Below are 12,341 nucleotides of genomic sequence, written 5' to 3' on the forward strand. Positions count from 1 at the left end.
TTGATCCGGCTACTTTTTGAGAACGCAGACGAAGACGACCAAGTCTAATGAGTACACGTTAATCATATTTACAATGAGCAAACAGGAAGGACACAACGTTTCCAAATATTTACGTCGTAAGTTCTAGAGAGCGTAAGAAACAGTCTGCATTGCCGTCTTACGTGTCGTAAGGCCGCAAGAACAAGTGTGAGATGGCCGACAAGTGTCACAAACAAATAAGTGTAACTTTAGACTCTTCGCAAAAGCGAAACCAAGAGTTATATAGTAGCACATCACGCAGCAGTCGACTGTTGCGTAGCATTCGCACAGTCTACACTGCTGGGAACGCGTGGGTAAGCACTGCACCGAAAGGCGGCGGCAAAATCGGGGCATATCTTCATAGCCGCGTTCACTGAGTCCGCTGCCCCATTGTCGGTAGTGCAGACGAAATAGGCAAAGCGCAGGTAGAAGAACTGGGCGTTGGACATCCGGTATAGGCTCCAAGCTGTCTTTTCTGTGTACCAGTCGGCTGCAGCAGGGCCTGTGAATGACAAGGCGGGCAACGCCCCCACTGCATCCAGTGCAATCTGCACGCTCATGGCAGTTACGCCGGCGGCTGGCACTTCGTACGGTTGCAACCCCGGCACGGAGCTCACGAGGCAGTCGCTGTAAGGAAGTGCGAAGTATGAGTGAATACATACACTTGAGAATACATCGGCCGCTAGTACAGTATAAGCAAAAAAAAAAGAACTTCTAAGAGTTAACCTTGCAACCGCTGTGGATATTGCCTTTCTTGATTCTCCCTTGCTGGTTAGTGGTTACTCGAGCAGGATCCACGCAATCACTTCAATAAAAGACAGGTTATCTGACTTGGGTAATACAGGGTGTTTGAACTAGGACTTTACAACGCAACAAAGTGTATGATTCAACACGGAGTGCTAAAGTCGTGATTTAAAGCAGAAAATGTTGGCCTGCAAGCTGATGCTTTCAGTTAAGATGCCCCATTTAACGATTACAATGCGGTACGACTTGCACATGGCAGTCTAAACTGGTTTGGTTGAGGATAACACGGAATAAACTGCAGCATATCGGCTATTATCCCCGTTAGTCATATTGAAACATAATTCTCTGCGCATAAACGAGAAGAAAATGTGTTCATGATTACTTCAAGCGGCAGGTGTAGAAAAGGGTGCCAGTGATGATCATCTCAGAGGTACCCCAGGAGTATTCTTCGGAGCCCATGGTGAACGGTCTCTCTAGCTAGATCAGCAATAAAATTATCATCCTTATACTGTGCTAGCTATTCTTGCGATATATCGATAAAATGTAGAAAGATACAAAATAAAAGACGAGCGAGCGGGCACTAGTCCAGGGCGAGATGGTCGATGTTAAAAGACAGATTCACTGTAAGGATGAAAGCTTACTCTCTCCCTGATCTCGCATTGCTCCGCAAAAGAGGTATTCATCGCGAGATACTATTCAAATTACCTGTAACGCAATATGGCCTGATGTGTCAGCGGAGACCAGGTATCTTCGTTGGTAACTTTGAGCAGCATAATAGCTGCCATTCGGGTGCCTACAACGGGTACGTCAGCAAGCATCGGGTCGGTGGTGTTGGCGCTTAGTAAGCCGAACATCGGAGCTGGCACATAGAGGGCAGTGTTGTTCACGAACAGCATTTCACTCCTCACTTCGTTCTGGAGGTCATCTCTGATTACGATCATGCCATGCCGCGACTTTTGTGTTCTTACGTCGAATTCGAAGCTGAGCGCTTGGAAGTAGTTCCGGGCGAATCCCTCAGTGGACAGGTTGGGAGTGACAACGTCCCGAAGGGTGAGGTCGATGGGCAGCAGGAGAGACATATTTGCGACCATAGCATCGAACTTTTCTACGTTACTTAAGGCCGCCATGATCTCGCGAAGCGGAGCATATCTGGCGAATGAGCGCCGGGTTGCCTCAAAAATGTTTCTGAGCTGGACATTTTTCTTTTCACTTGTGAGGGCCGCGACGTACGTCATGCGCCACAGTTCTTCTAGTGCGTATCCATGAGAGCTGCAGAACATGGCGGAGCGTGCTGAGGGATAACTGCGCTTGCGCGACATGCCAATCTGGTTAAACGCATCAAGCGTGACAATCGTCATCATGTGACACAATGACAACGGCTGGTGGGATGTGCTCCACAGGAGCCGTATTTCTTCGAGGGTGACCTCCTTGGAGCGTGCGTAAATGGGCTTTGTTTCGTCGAAATCCATAGAAAACTCCTGCAGGATGGCTTTCAGCTGCGAAATACTTAGGCCATTGAACGCGTCGCGAAGCTCCTCCAGCGTCACCTCAACGGTGGTACGCCCAAATGACCAGGACTGGAGGCGTCCCTCCCACTCTGAAAGGTGCTCAAGGGTGTAATTGGTGTCGAAATAAGCATTGACCTTCCAGAGGATCATCTCGACACAAGTTTCAGAGCACCGAAGGGTGTAAGACCTCATGCGCATGTAGTTCCTTGCTAAAGCGATGGACCCAGCTTTGTACGCTATATCAATGAAGAAGGCCAATCGGTAGCGGTGCTGTACATCAAGGGCGAAGCGGAGCAAGTCGGCGGAACTGGCATAAGTCTTGAAGTTTGACACTTCGAGAAGAGCGGCAGCGATGTCCTTGAGAAGCAGTTCATGTTGCCATATCTCCCTCACGCAGGATGTGTACAGGTGGTGGAGAGTAGCTGCCGCTGTTGAAGCGTACAGGTTTGTACCCTTAGCTATATTTCCGCCGATGCTTACCTGCGAGTATCACAACAACAAAGAGAAATACAGGCTTTTTTTTTGACGCACTGATCTGATCTCAACCAGATGATATGATCTCAACCAGAAATAAACCTGAAACAGTGGTGGAATACTTGTGCGTTGCAGTCAAATACATTTACGTTTCAGAACTTACTTCTTTAATACATTCGTTGAGGTTTATCAAGCATGGGTAGAGCAATGAAAAATTAAATTTCACGGTTTCTTAAGACCTACTTTGAGTACTTTCGGTTTTTATTTCTCCTGCAAAAAAAAAAAAAGCTAGCTTTGAAGGTATCTTGAGAAACGACTCAGGGAAATTGTTCTCGTTGCTCTATTAAGAACCATAAGCTGGCAGCAGGCTAGGATGAAACTAAATTCAGTGGCATTTATTCAATAATGCAAGAGATGCGTACAAGTCATCTAAACAGAACACAGGAGCAGAACGCTCCTGACAGCTGCGTGCGTTGTTGCATGTGTATTGGCCTATAGGCATGCCAATGTAAGAAGAGGAAAACGAGGTTGGTTTATTGGGGTTTAACATTCCAAAGGGACTCAGGCTATGAGGGACGCTGTAGGGAAGGGGCCCGGAAATTTCGACCACCTAGGGTAACGCGCACTGACATCGCACAGTACATGCGCCTCAGGAATTTTGCCTCCATCGAAATTCGACCGCCGTGGCCGGAATCGAACCTGCGTCTTTCGGGTCAGCAGACACTGAGCCGCCCGTGTACTGTGCGATGTCAGTGCACGTTAAAGAACCCCAGGTGGTCGAAATTTCCGGAGCCCTCCACTACGGCATCTCTCATAGCCTTAGTCGCTTTGGGACATAAAACCCCCATAAACCATTAACCATAAACCTCTGAATAAAATACAAAGCGTCAAATGTGTCGTCATCACCTGTAAGCTCAATATCGCCGCGCCGCAAAGCACAGTAAAACCAGACTGTTTATGCAAAAGTTATTGAGTTACTTGTCATACATTAGACACTTTTAGTTGGGCGGACGTATTAAGATAGTGTACACAGCTCGCGCTGCGCCACTTACGCTGTAAATGACATTACGACGAGACTTTATTGCCACGCTGTAGCGTCCTTTATGTGAACGCACAGATTGTCGCGACATGTGGTGACAACAAGTCAACCCTTTTTACCTCTGGGCTGTAGAAACTTTTTCGACAATAATTAATCGAAAAGGTAAGTGCATTACCAGCCATTGTTTTTTCAAGGCGAAAAGTTATAAAAGACAATGAAAATGGAAAAAGTGGCAGAAAGCTGCAGAACTGCTTCAACGGATGTCGCTTCCATATGACAACGTAAACAGTTCTACTGTATTCACTTTTAACACAAGGACCAGCTGTTATTCCTACTTGACGTATGTGTGAGAACGTGCGAATTTTACCTCACTGGCTCACTCTAAATCGAATGCCACTATTTAAAGCAGGCTTTCGTGCCGATAAATGCAGCTGCGACACAGTGTTTGGTCCGAAGCAATCGAGCAGAGAGCTTCCATGTTGTTGACGCAGCTGGTGACGCGCCCGTCTTGGGGGCCGCAGCGTAGGCAACCGATGTTTGCATCTTGCGTACGCACGCAGCACTGTCAGGTGCGTAGTGTTCTGTGGGTGCGCTTCTGTTAGCCGTAGTATCACTGCGCCCTTACAATTTCTTTTAGACTCTCCATAGACTGTCTATAGACTCATGTCTATAAACTCTATAGAATCTCTACAGACATATCCTAGAGAACAGTCTACAGGCAACACAAATGCTATAGAAAGTCTATAGAAAATCTATGCATTTACGGCCATACACTTTTAGTAGACGTTTGTCTATGAACAGTCCATAGTACATGAATACACAAAAAGAAACATCTATACGATGGCAAGTCTATAGACTGTCTATAGACCAATTTTATAAAGGCGTTCGCCCAACTGAATGTGTGTCTATTGATATTTTTTCCCTGGATTCACAATTGTCAAGCGACATAGATCTCGGTGCTCGGTAACACGCAGTAAATGCCATGTATGTCATGGCAGTTTTCCGCTTGTTAATTATGCGGTCACGCTGCCGTTCTATGAGGCATCCGTGGTCGTGCCCGCCGTGCATGCATTCCTTGAAAAACGAGAATTGAACAATGAAAATCGATGCTTGCATGCATGGATGTAACCGATCCCGGTGTTACGTGCCCGACACCCTGTTTCATCTCGTAGCAGTCACTCCTACCCAGTGGGTATTTTCTGTTCTCGTGTGATGTCACTGCCCTCCCGCTAGTGCGCGGATTTTTTGGCCACAGTACATTTTCTTCGGAGTGAGCCTCTTAACGCTATCGCACAAAAAAAACAAAACAAAAGACGCCAGGCTTCACCACAAGCAAGAGAAATGAAACCATGCACCACAAAGCGCTTTTGACATAGAACGTACGCCACACACTTTGTTGATGCGCTATATTTTAACTTATCCAACTGGCACCATCTACTCAAGCTACACACTATAGACGAGAAAACGCGTTCCCCTTTCGTTTTCTTATTCTGGAGAGAAGATAATTGGTATCGGAAAGTGTTTACAGGTTTAGAGATATCCTCCAAAAGATAGATTTAGGTTTATAGGGGGTCAACGTTCCAAAGTGACTCGGGCTATGAGGGACGCCGTAGTGAAGTGCTCTTCAAATTTCGAAGTGGGGTTCTCCAAAGGCTTGCAACTTCCAGTCATTCTCCTTATCAATTCGCTTGCCAGAACTGGGGCTCCCACACCGAGTCCTGGAGGTGTTACGTTCTCCTTTTAATGGGAGCAAAATAATTCAGAAGAAGCGATGGCAATGATGGTTTCGTGCACAGAGGGAACTCAGTACTTCGTTCGGTAAGCAGTTTTCTAAAAAAAAAGAGCCTGCTGGAAGTAACTACAAAGACATCATAACCTTTCAGGAAGTTTCTGCTAGCTAGGCCAAGCAGAACAGAATGAAGGCGTCGTCTAAATTTTCCACCAGATTGTTTCAAAGCCAAAAAAAAAAAAAAACTGGCGCGCTTTAGATGAAGCCGTCAGACACTGAAAATCATCTTCTATACGGCCACAGGTTAGAAGTGTCAAGAAAAATTTCTCATGGTGGCCGCCACATCATTAATAAAAAGCCTTCGATTCACACATGGTTCGCTCTTCTGCCATACACCGGAGCCTTTAAAGATCACCTTACGACCAAAAGCTTGTAAAAGGTGAGGATTTGAGTTGTGTTCACCCAGCCTACAATGTGGCCTGAAACTTTTACAGCTAGGCTATATGTGGAAAACTAAGGTTGGCCCAGAATCGCAGTGGATAAACATTTCAGAGAATCTGAATACTGCAATCCTCGTTTTGTCAGGGTCACTAGAGAAGATGGCATCGCTTTGTGCCACTATTATGATTCCCCTACAAAGCTCAAGCGTGCTGTTATTACGCACGAACAAAACGTCCATGCTCCTGAAAAGAGTATTACTGCATGTCTAAACTTTACGAAGATATAACAGGGAAAAAAGTGGCAGGGGTTTGTTAAACCCCAGTACACGTGCGAAAAAGGGTATCCTTAAGCTCTCCCTTAAGGGCTTTAGTGGGTAAATGCCCATATATGCAGAATTTGTTATTATCGACTTAACATTCGTAGACCGCGGCGAGTCCTTGTACAACTGCCAGCGCAGTGGCGCAGCGGTTAAGCGATGCGCCACAACACTGGCAGGTGGCTGTTCCTATCACAGCGACCGGTAGGGGTTGCGCGAACCATGTTGCTCTTCCCAAGCAACCTCTCCCGAACAATCATTAGTTTAACTGTCGCGTGCCTCCCACTGGCCACAGCTGGCGCGATGTTCCTCCAAACTTACCCAACTTCCTGTCAGACTCCTCCAAATTACCTAAGCTTACCCGAGTTATTCAGGTAAGTTCGGGTTAGTCCGGAGCACAAGACAAGACAAGCTTGTTGCAAGGTGTTTGGACAAGACAGTGCACAAGGCAAGATTCCTGCTCGGGGTTGGTACGTCTGCAATAACGCTTTCGCACTAATAAGCAAAGACTCCTGGTGCAGCAATAATCTGAAGAGATCTCGCAAACGAGCTTGGCGGCACATCTCTAGAAGTGATCATTCTCAATGTCGGCTGAACCTTGAAGTTCGACTGACGGCGCAAATGCCACGGGCGTCTTAAGGAAATTTTTATACTACAGGGAGAAAGTAGCCGTAACGCCTTTCATACGAAGCTGGCAGCGCTCAGGACGGCATCACGACCTCCTTCTGTCAGCGCTGCCGTAGCATGAGAACGGCGCTCAACATGATGTCCGTGGCGGCGTTTTCTGTTACGATTCCTTCGTTGATGGCGTTCTTGCAGACGTGCCCGTAAAAGTCCGTGCACGGCGCAATGTTCCTGTCTATGAGGGAGAACAGCTGGGCGGCTTCCTGAGGACAGCAGAAGCGATTCTGGGTGGCGTTCGCTTTGCCAGGTCCCGGTGGCACGAAGAAAAGTAGCAAGACGAGTGTGCAGGCGACCGCGCTCCCAAAAAGCACGCCGGACACAACGGCAATTGTCTGCGGCCTTTTTCTTGGAGCTCGTAGTGGCGTAGGAGAAATCAGGTCACCAGCAACGGGAGACAACGCTTCATGGGCCGGCCTTAGAGCAGTCATCTTCTTCTTCCTTCATATCACGTGCAGGCCTCACGCGGCAACCCGTGATGACCCGTGGAAACACGTGGCAACCCGTGGCAACTTGCGGCCGAAAATTGGTGGTGATAGTAGATATTTTGAAAAACAACCTACGCCCAGTTCAAGCAGATAGAGTAAAACAAGAATACATCTCGCAGAATTGTCGGAGGGTTGAAGAAAGGACAGGCTGCATCACAGCCACCCTATGCTGGGGAGCAACTTTCTATATGGCCAGGATTCTGGTTCATGCGCCCCTAGTTCACAAATCCGCCACCACGCGCCGCATGAAGTTGAGCTCCTCCTTCTCCTCTTACATTCCTCCTTCTTGGTTTGGGAGAGAGATGCCTTCACCTTCCCCCATTGTCCACTTAGTGTGTACTGGTACTCCCCTCGCGTGAACCCAGCTTTTCGGTGCCCCGGCTGAGATTCTCTTTATTCTTTTGTCACTCAGCGTGTTCAAGGCGGGCTGATTGTGTGGCTCCCCTACTCGCTCCCTTCTTTGCTGGGGTGAAAGAAAAGAAGCCGAACCGTGGCTAGTACCTTGTACGCACGCCGTCTCCGTCGAAAAATTGGGGGGAGTTTAGCACTGGTTAGTACGAAATATTTTTCGAAAGCAAGTTTTTGCATGTGGACACCAGCGCCGCGTACCTGTTTCCTTTCCTTTCATGACTTGGGCACAGATGGAAGTTGTTGAAGACGACGAGGCGCAAAGCACAGCGTGAGAGTGTGTTGCAGTTTAGCAAGAGGCGGTGATCCGCTTCGGCCCTAGCTTCGGCGAGAGCATAGTGCTCTCTTGTACAGGCCAGCGAGACTGATTTGTTTGCACCGCCGCGGGTTGCAAACTCCGTCGCGGCAATATTTCTTTTGTTTGTTTGTTCATTTGTTTCCATAACTACGTTACAGCGATAACTACGATAGGTGCCTTCTGGGCAGTTAAAAATATAATACTGCCCTGCCGCAGAGGAAGGACTGTTTACCGATAGCAGGACAGATGTTACCACATGCTATACCCGCTACGCAAAACTGTCATTGAACAAACTAGCGGCCGCATAAGCAGTAGTGCAAACACGGCATTGCGGATTTATTTTCACTTTTTTTTTTTTTTGCTCGAAGAGGCTGCAGTCATATGGGTCCGTCAGTGTAGGCTGATCTCGTATGGTTACCGGATACATGCAGCAGGACATGAGGCTAATTTACGGTATTTCACATCTACGTATAACCTCAATCACCATGTTTTCATTTTTCCGGAACAGAGCAACACAATATGCATCGCGCCCGTTTCCTGCATCCGTGCAGTATTATGGAGATAGTCCTCCTGAAACGCATATCCATTTTCATGAGATTTGCCGTCGCATATATGATATAGTTTGATGCGCTTACATAGGAATAGCGCTTGCATTCACGCAACTTTTTGTTGACACTCTTCGCTTCCTTTTGTGTGTTTGCGTGCACACACGCACACCTAAAAACTGATATAGGCCTAAGAGCCAGACCACCGATAGGCCTCCACCAGCGCTGGTGGAGCCTTAACAGCGGTTAGAAGGGGTTGGATCGGCACAGGACGTGATGCTTTGCAAGTGTAGGCGTCTGTCTTGTGATAGTGTAAATAAGATATTCGAGAACGAAACACGCAACCAGATCCTCCGGCTGTGTCGCTTTCGTCATCTACAAATGATCTGTAGAGAAATGGATACCTTGATCCATACGACTGGTTTCTTGACACACAGGCTTAGGACACGGGGTTTTCGAAGCTTTCACCAATTACGTCGCCGCACAAAGGTCTCGCCTGTTCATAATGATTGTGTAATGAATTGTTTACGAAGTAAAGGCTCTACGGTACAGCCTTTTCTTGTACCGTCTTCTTCATTAAGTCAACAGACGAGAACCACGGCCGCACGATGATGCGTTTCCATCGGGCGGCCGGAGAACACGTTGCCGTTGCCTCCGCATGGCGATGGAACAGCAGCGACCTGATGCGATCGAATTTTTTTTTATCCGGCGGTGAGGCTTTCAATCTTAGTGTTCGCCTAGGTCCGTCTGTATGTCTGGAGTTTTCTTGACCTTAAACAAAATTAACTAAAAGAAAATACACTACGGCCCGAGTGGGTTTCGAATTCGGACGGCGCGATTAGATTAGTTTTGCTGGCCACTGCATCAGACCACTAAATCATCGCCTTTTGTTCTATGTACACGAACAATGTACAAACCATGAGGAAAACAGTGGCAGATCGACATAACACGTAATACGACACACCTCAGCAGCACAGCACTAGCTCTTACATCGCCGCAGCCGAACATCCCGTGTCCTAAACTACCAGTCTCTCGCGCTGGACTTTGGGTATCTTCTGCATCAACTTCCAGCCGTGCGCAGTGGATCCGATTACGAATATCGAAACCGCTGTGCTAACACACCTAATTCGCATTTGCCGTAGCCACGCCAAATCGACCAAAATTTGTTTTTATGCCACTCTTTGTGCCTTGCACTGCGCTCTTCACAAAGCTCGTGGCAGTCCTGCGTAACCAGGGCGTCAAAGAATGCAACCGATTCTCTCCAAAAACTCTGATGGGATTTTTCAGAAATGTTTCACCGCTTCAGGACTGACCCTTCGCCAGGAGTGACAAAATAGCCGCTGTGAGGTTTTCTTTTTTTTTTGTTTTACGTGAGCCGGCAAGGCTCCGTTCATGCATGAGACCTTTCAGGACCGGTTTGGCAGACGCGCCAGCTTTGTCGTTCTTCAGTGTCGGAAGTAAAAAAACAGCGCAAGCCCCAACTTCAACGACACTTCCTGCGCGTACGCGCCCATCGTCGGCGCTCTTGGCGCACGCCGGAACGGGCGTCGAAAAGAGGCACGCATCTCCATGTTTCCATGTCCCTGGTGATGGCTGGCTCCCCCTCTCGAGTCGAGGGAAGGAATTTCAAGCCGTGAAGAAAAGGGGTTGGGGGGCGCTGAAAGGACGAATTAAACCGCGAAGAAAAGTTCGGGGAACACGAAGCTATGAAGAAAAGAGTCCCCGAGAGCCCCGCGGTCCTCCGAATGTTGTCAACCGGACCCCGCTACCGGCGCGTGCGCCAGCGCCAGTGCGCTGGCGCCGATATCTAGCACGAACAGATATGGGCTCATCGCGCTTAACACTATCGCTCCTCCCTATTCGTCATCCATTTAATTCTGCGAATCTTGTGTCACGTTGTCATAACCTTTTTGAGAGGACCTTTGTCAAAGAGTTGTGTCGGAAGGGTACGGTGAAATTCAAGCAAGTTTAGGTTGAACGCGATTCCCAATTCTTCCTTATTTATTTTAAAATCAGCGACAGCAGTGCTTTGCGCATGCGGTTCGCGGGCGGTTTGGTTGTTCGATTCCCAGTGCCGCCGGGTAGCTATCGGTTTCCAATGCATACAAATTTTCTCGTGGTTTCTCTTAGGTGAATTGATTCGAAAAAAGTCTTTGACCTAACCTTATGTAGAAGAAAACACTGTTCCATGGCGCTTTTTGGTGCAAGGCTGCCCTTGCACCATTAAAACTCGTCAACAAAAGAAAACATCCTTATAGAAAAACACGGAACGAAAACAATTCTGCGCGTAGGCTAAGTACACGCCAGGAGCAAAAACGCGTATGCAATCCGTACGTAAAAGGCGTCAGCAAAACCTTGGCCAGCATTCTCGGAAAGGAAGCGGTGGAAACTGGGTACCAGCCGCACACCATTATCAGGCGCTTCCTCCCCTGCCCCAAAGACTCGTCGTCCTACACAAAAGATGCAAGGCGTGGTACGCAAAAACCCTGCTTTGGGTTGAAAACCGGTTACTGGTTCAATGTAAACACCGCACAGACGGTTCCGGGAGTCGAGGAAGTGAGTCCAGTCGACTCCGCTGCCGAAAGGGGGGGGGGGGTGGAGGGAAGGGCGGGGGGGGTTCGCTCCCTGAACCCCAATGGAAGATAGCACGTAAACCGGATCGAGACGAAGAGTTGAGTTAGCGGGAGGGGAGAGGATAAATTGCGATCCTGTTTTTACGCTTGCGTCATCGCGCCTGCGAGACAGCGGTGCCATGCCGCGATCTTGGAGGTTGCCACTGCCCGCACCGCTGTGCTGCTCTACGCTTGGTGTCGGTGCAGTTGAACCGGTCTCGACTCGCTAAAATCTAGTTCATGCAAACACGCAATCGTCGAGTCGGGCTGACCTTACACAACTGGACCCCCCGGTTCAATCTACCGCAGTCCGGTTCATGTAAACGAGGCTTAGGCTGGGGACACCAACAATATGACGGAAAGGGTGAAGCAGCGCAAAGCTTATGTCAAGCAAATGAACAGAAGCGCAGTGGTCGTACTTCCCAGCCATGCCACCACAGGGGGGACTTTGACGCAGTGTTGTAGGCGTTACCGAAAAAAAGTAACTAAATACGTTACTCGTTATACTAGAAAAAACGCGTTACCGCCCTAAGTTACCTACAAAAAAGGTAACGCGTTACCGTTACCGAAAAAAAGTATCGCACGTTACTTTGCCGTTACTCTATGACCATAAATTTTAATCACTGTGTATTCGCTGTAAGAACTCAAGATAACAATTTTATAAAGCTCATACTTCATATAATTCCAACTTCACAAAGAAAACAGCTGAACTCAACAAATTACAGTAATTCTGGTGTGCTTCTGCTTACGAAATTACGCGGCGTGTAGCAATAAAGAAATGCTTAAATGTCATAGTTCCGGAAAAAATAAATTTGCGCACCAAAACAATTCTTTTTTACTTGAACCTGCATAATTATCGCAAAAATGCGAGTGCTTACGTCAAGGTGTTCAAGGTCAGCTTCGCTCGCAATAACCAGAAACGTAGGCGCAGTTGCAAATAGAAACAGCCGGTTGACTGCAATCCCGTTTTCTGTGCTGTACCATTTCGACAACTCTCTTTAGACAACTCTCTTGGGGCCATCTGGAAGTCAACTGGCGAC

The 12,341-nt window shown here is 47.9% G+C and overlaps 1 protein-coding gene across 1 annotated transcript; it reads right to left on the minus strand.

Annotated features, from left to right (window-relative positions):
• Positions 1-272: 272 nt before the first annotated feature.
• Positions 273-7,381, minus strand: LOC149363074 (uncharacterized). Its single transcript, XM_089568429.1, has 3 exons — positions 7,061-7,381; positions 1,468-2,750; positions 273-645 (listed from the first exon to the last, which is right to left on the minus strand). The coding sequence occupies exons 1-3, from the start codon at positions 7,379-7,381 to the stop codon at positions 273-275; spliced, it is 1,977 nt and encodes a 658-aa protein (XP_089424555.1).
• Between the last annotated feature and the right edge of the window lie 4,960 nt (positions 7,382-12,341).

Source organism: Amblyomma mixtum, chromosome 2, assembly GCF_055824585.1.
Source record: "Amblyomma mixtum isolate Tamu chromosome 2, ASM5582458v1, whole genome shotgun sequence".
Taxonomy (NCBI): Eukaryota; Metazoa; Arthropoda; class Arachnida; order Ixodida; family Ixodidae; genus Amblyomma; species Amblyomma mixtum.

Bases quoted from the DNA above. Each gene is read 5' to 3' on its own strand.
- LOC149363074 (XM_089568429.1), bottom strand. From the start codon at position 7,381: ATGACTGCTCTAAGGCCGGCCCATGAAGCGTTGTCTCCCGTTGCTGGT. The intron at 2,751-7,060 runs GTAACAGAAAAC...TGATACTCGCAG, and splicing joins ACGCCATCAACGAAGGAATC to GTAAGCATCGGCGGAAATAT. The intron at 646-1,467 runs GTAATTTGAATA...ACTTCCTTACAG, and splicing joins CAGGCCATATTGCGTTACAG to CGACTGCCTCGTGAGCTCCG.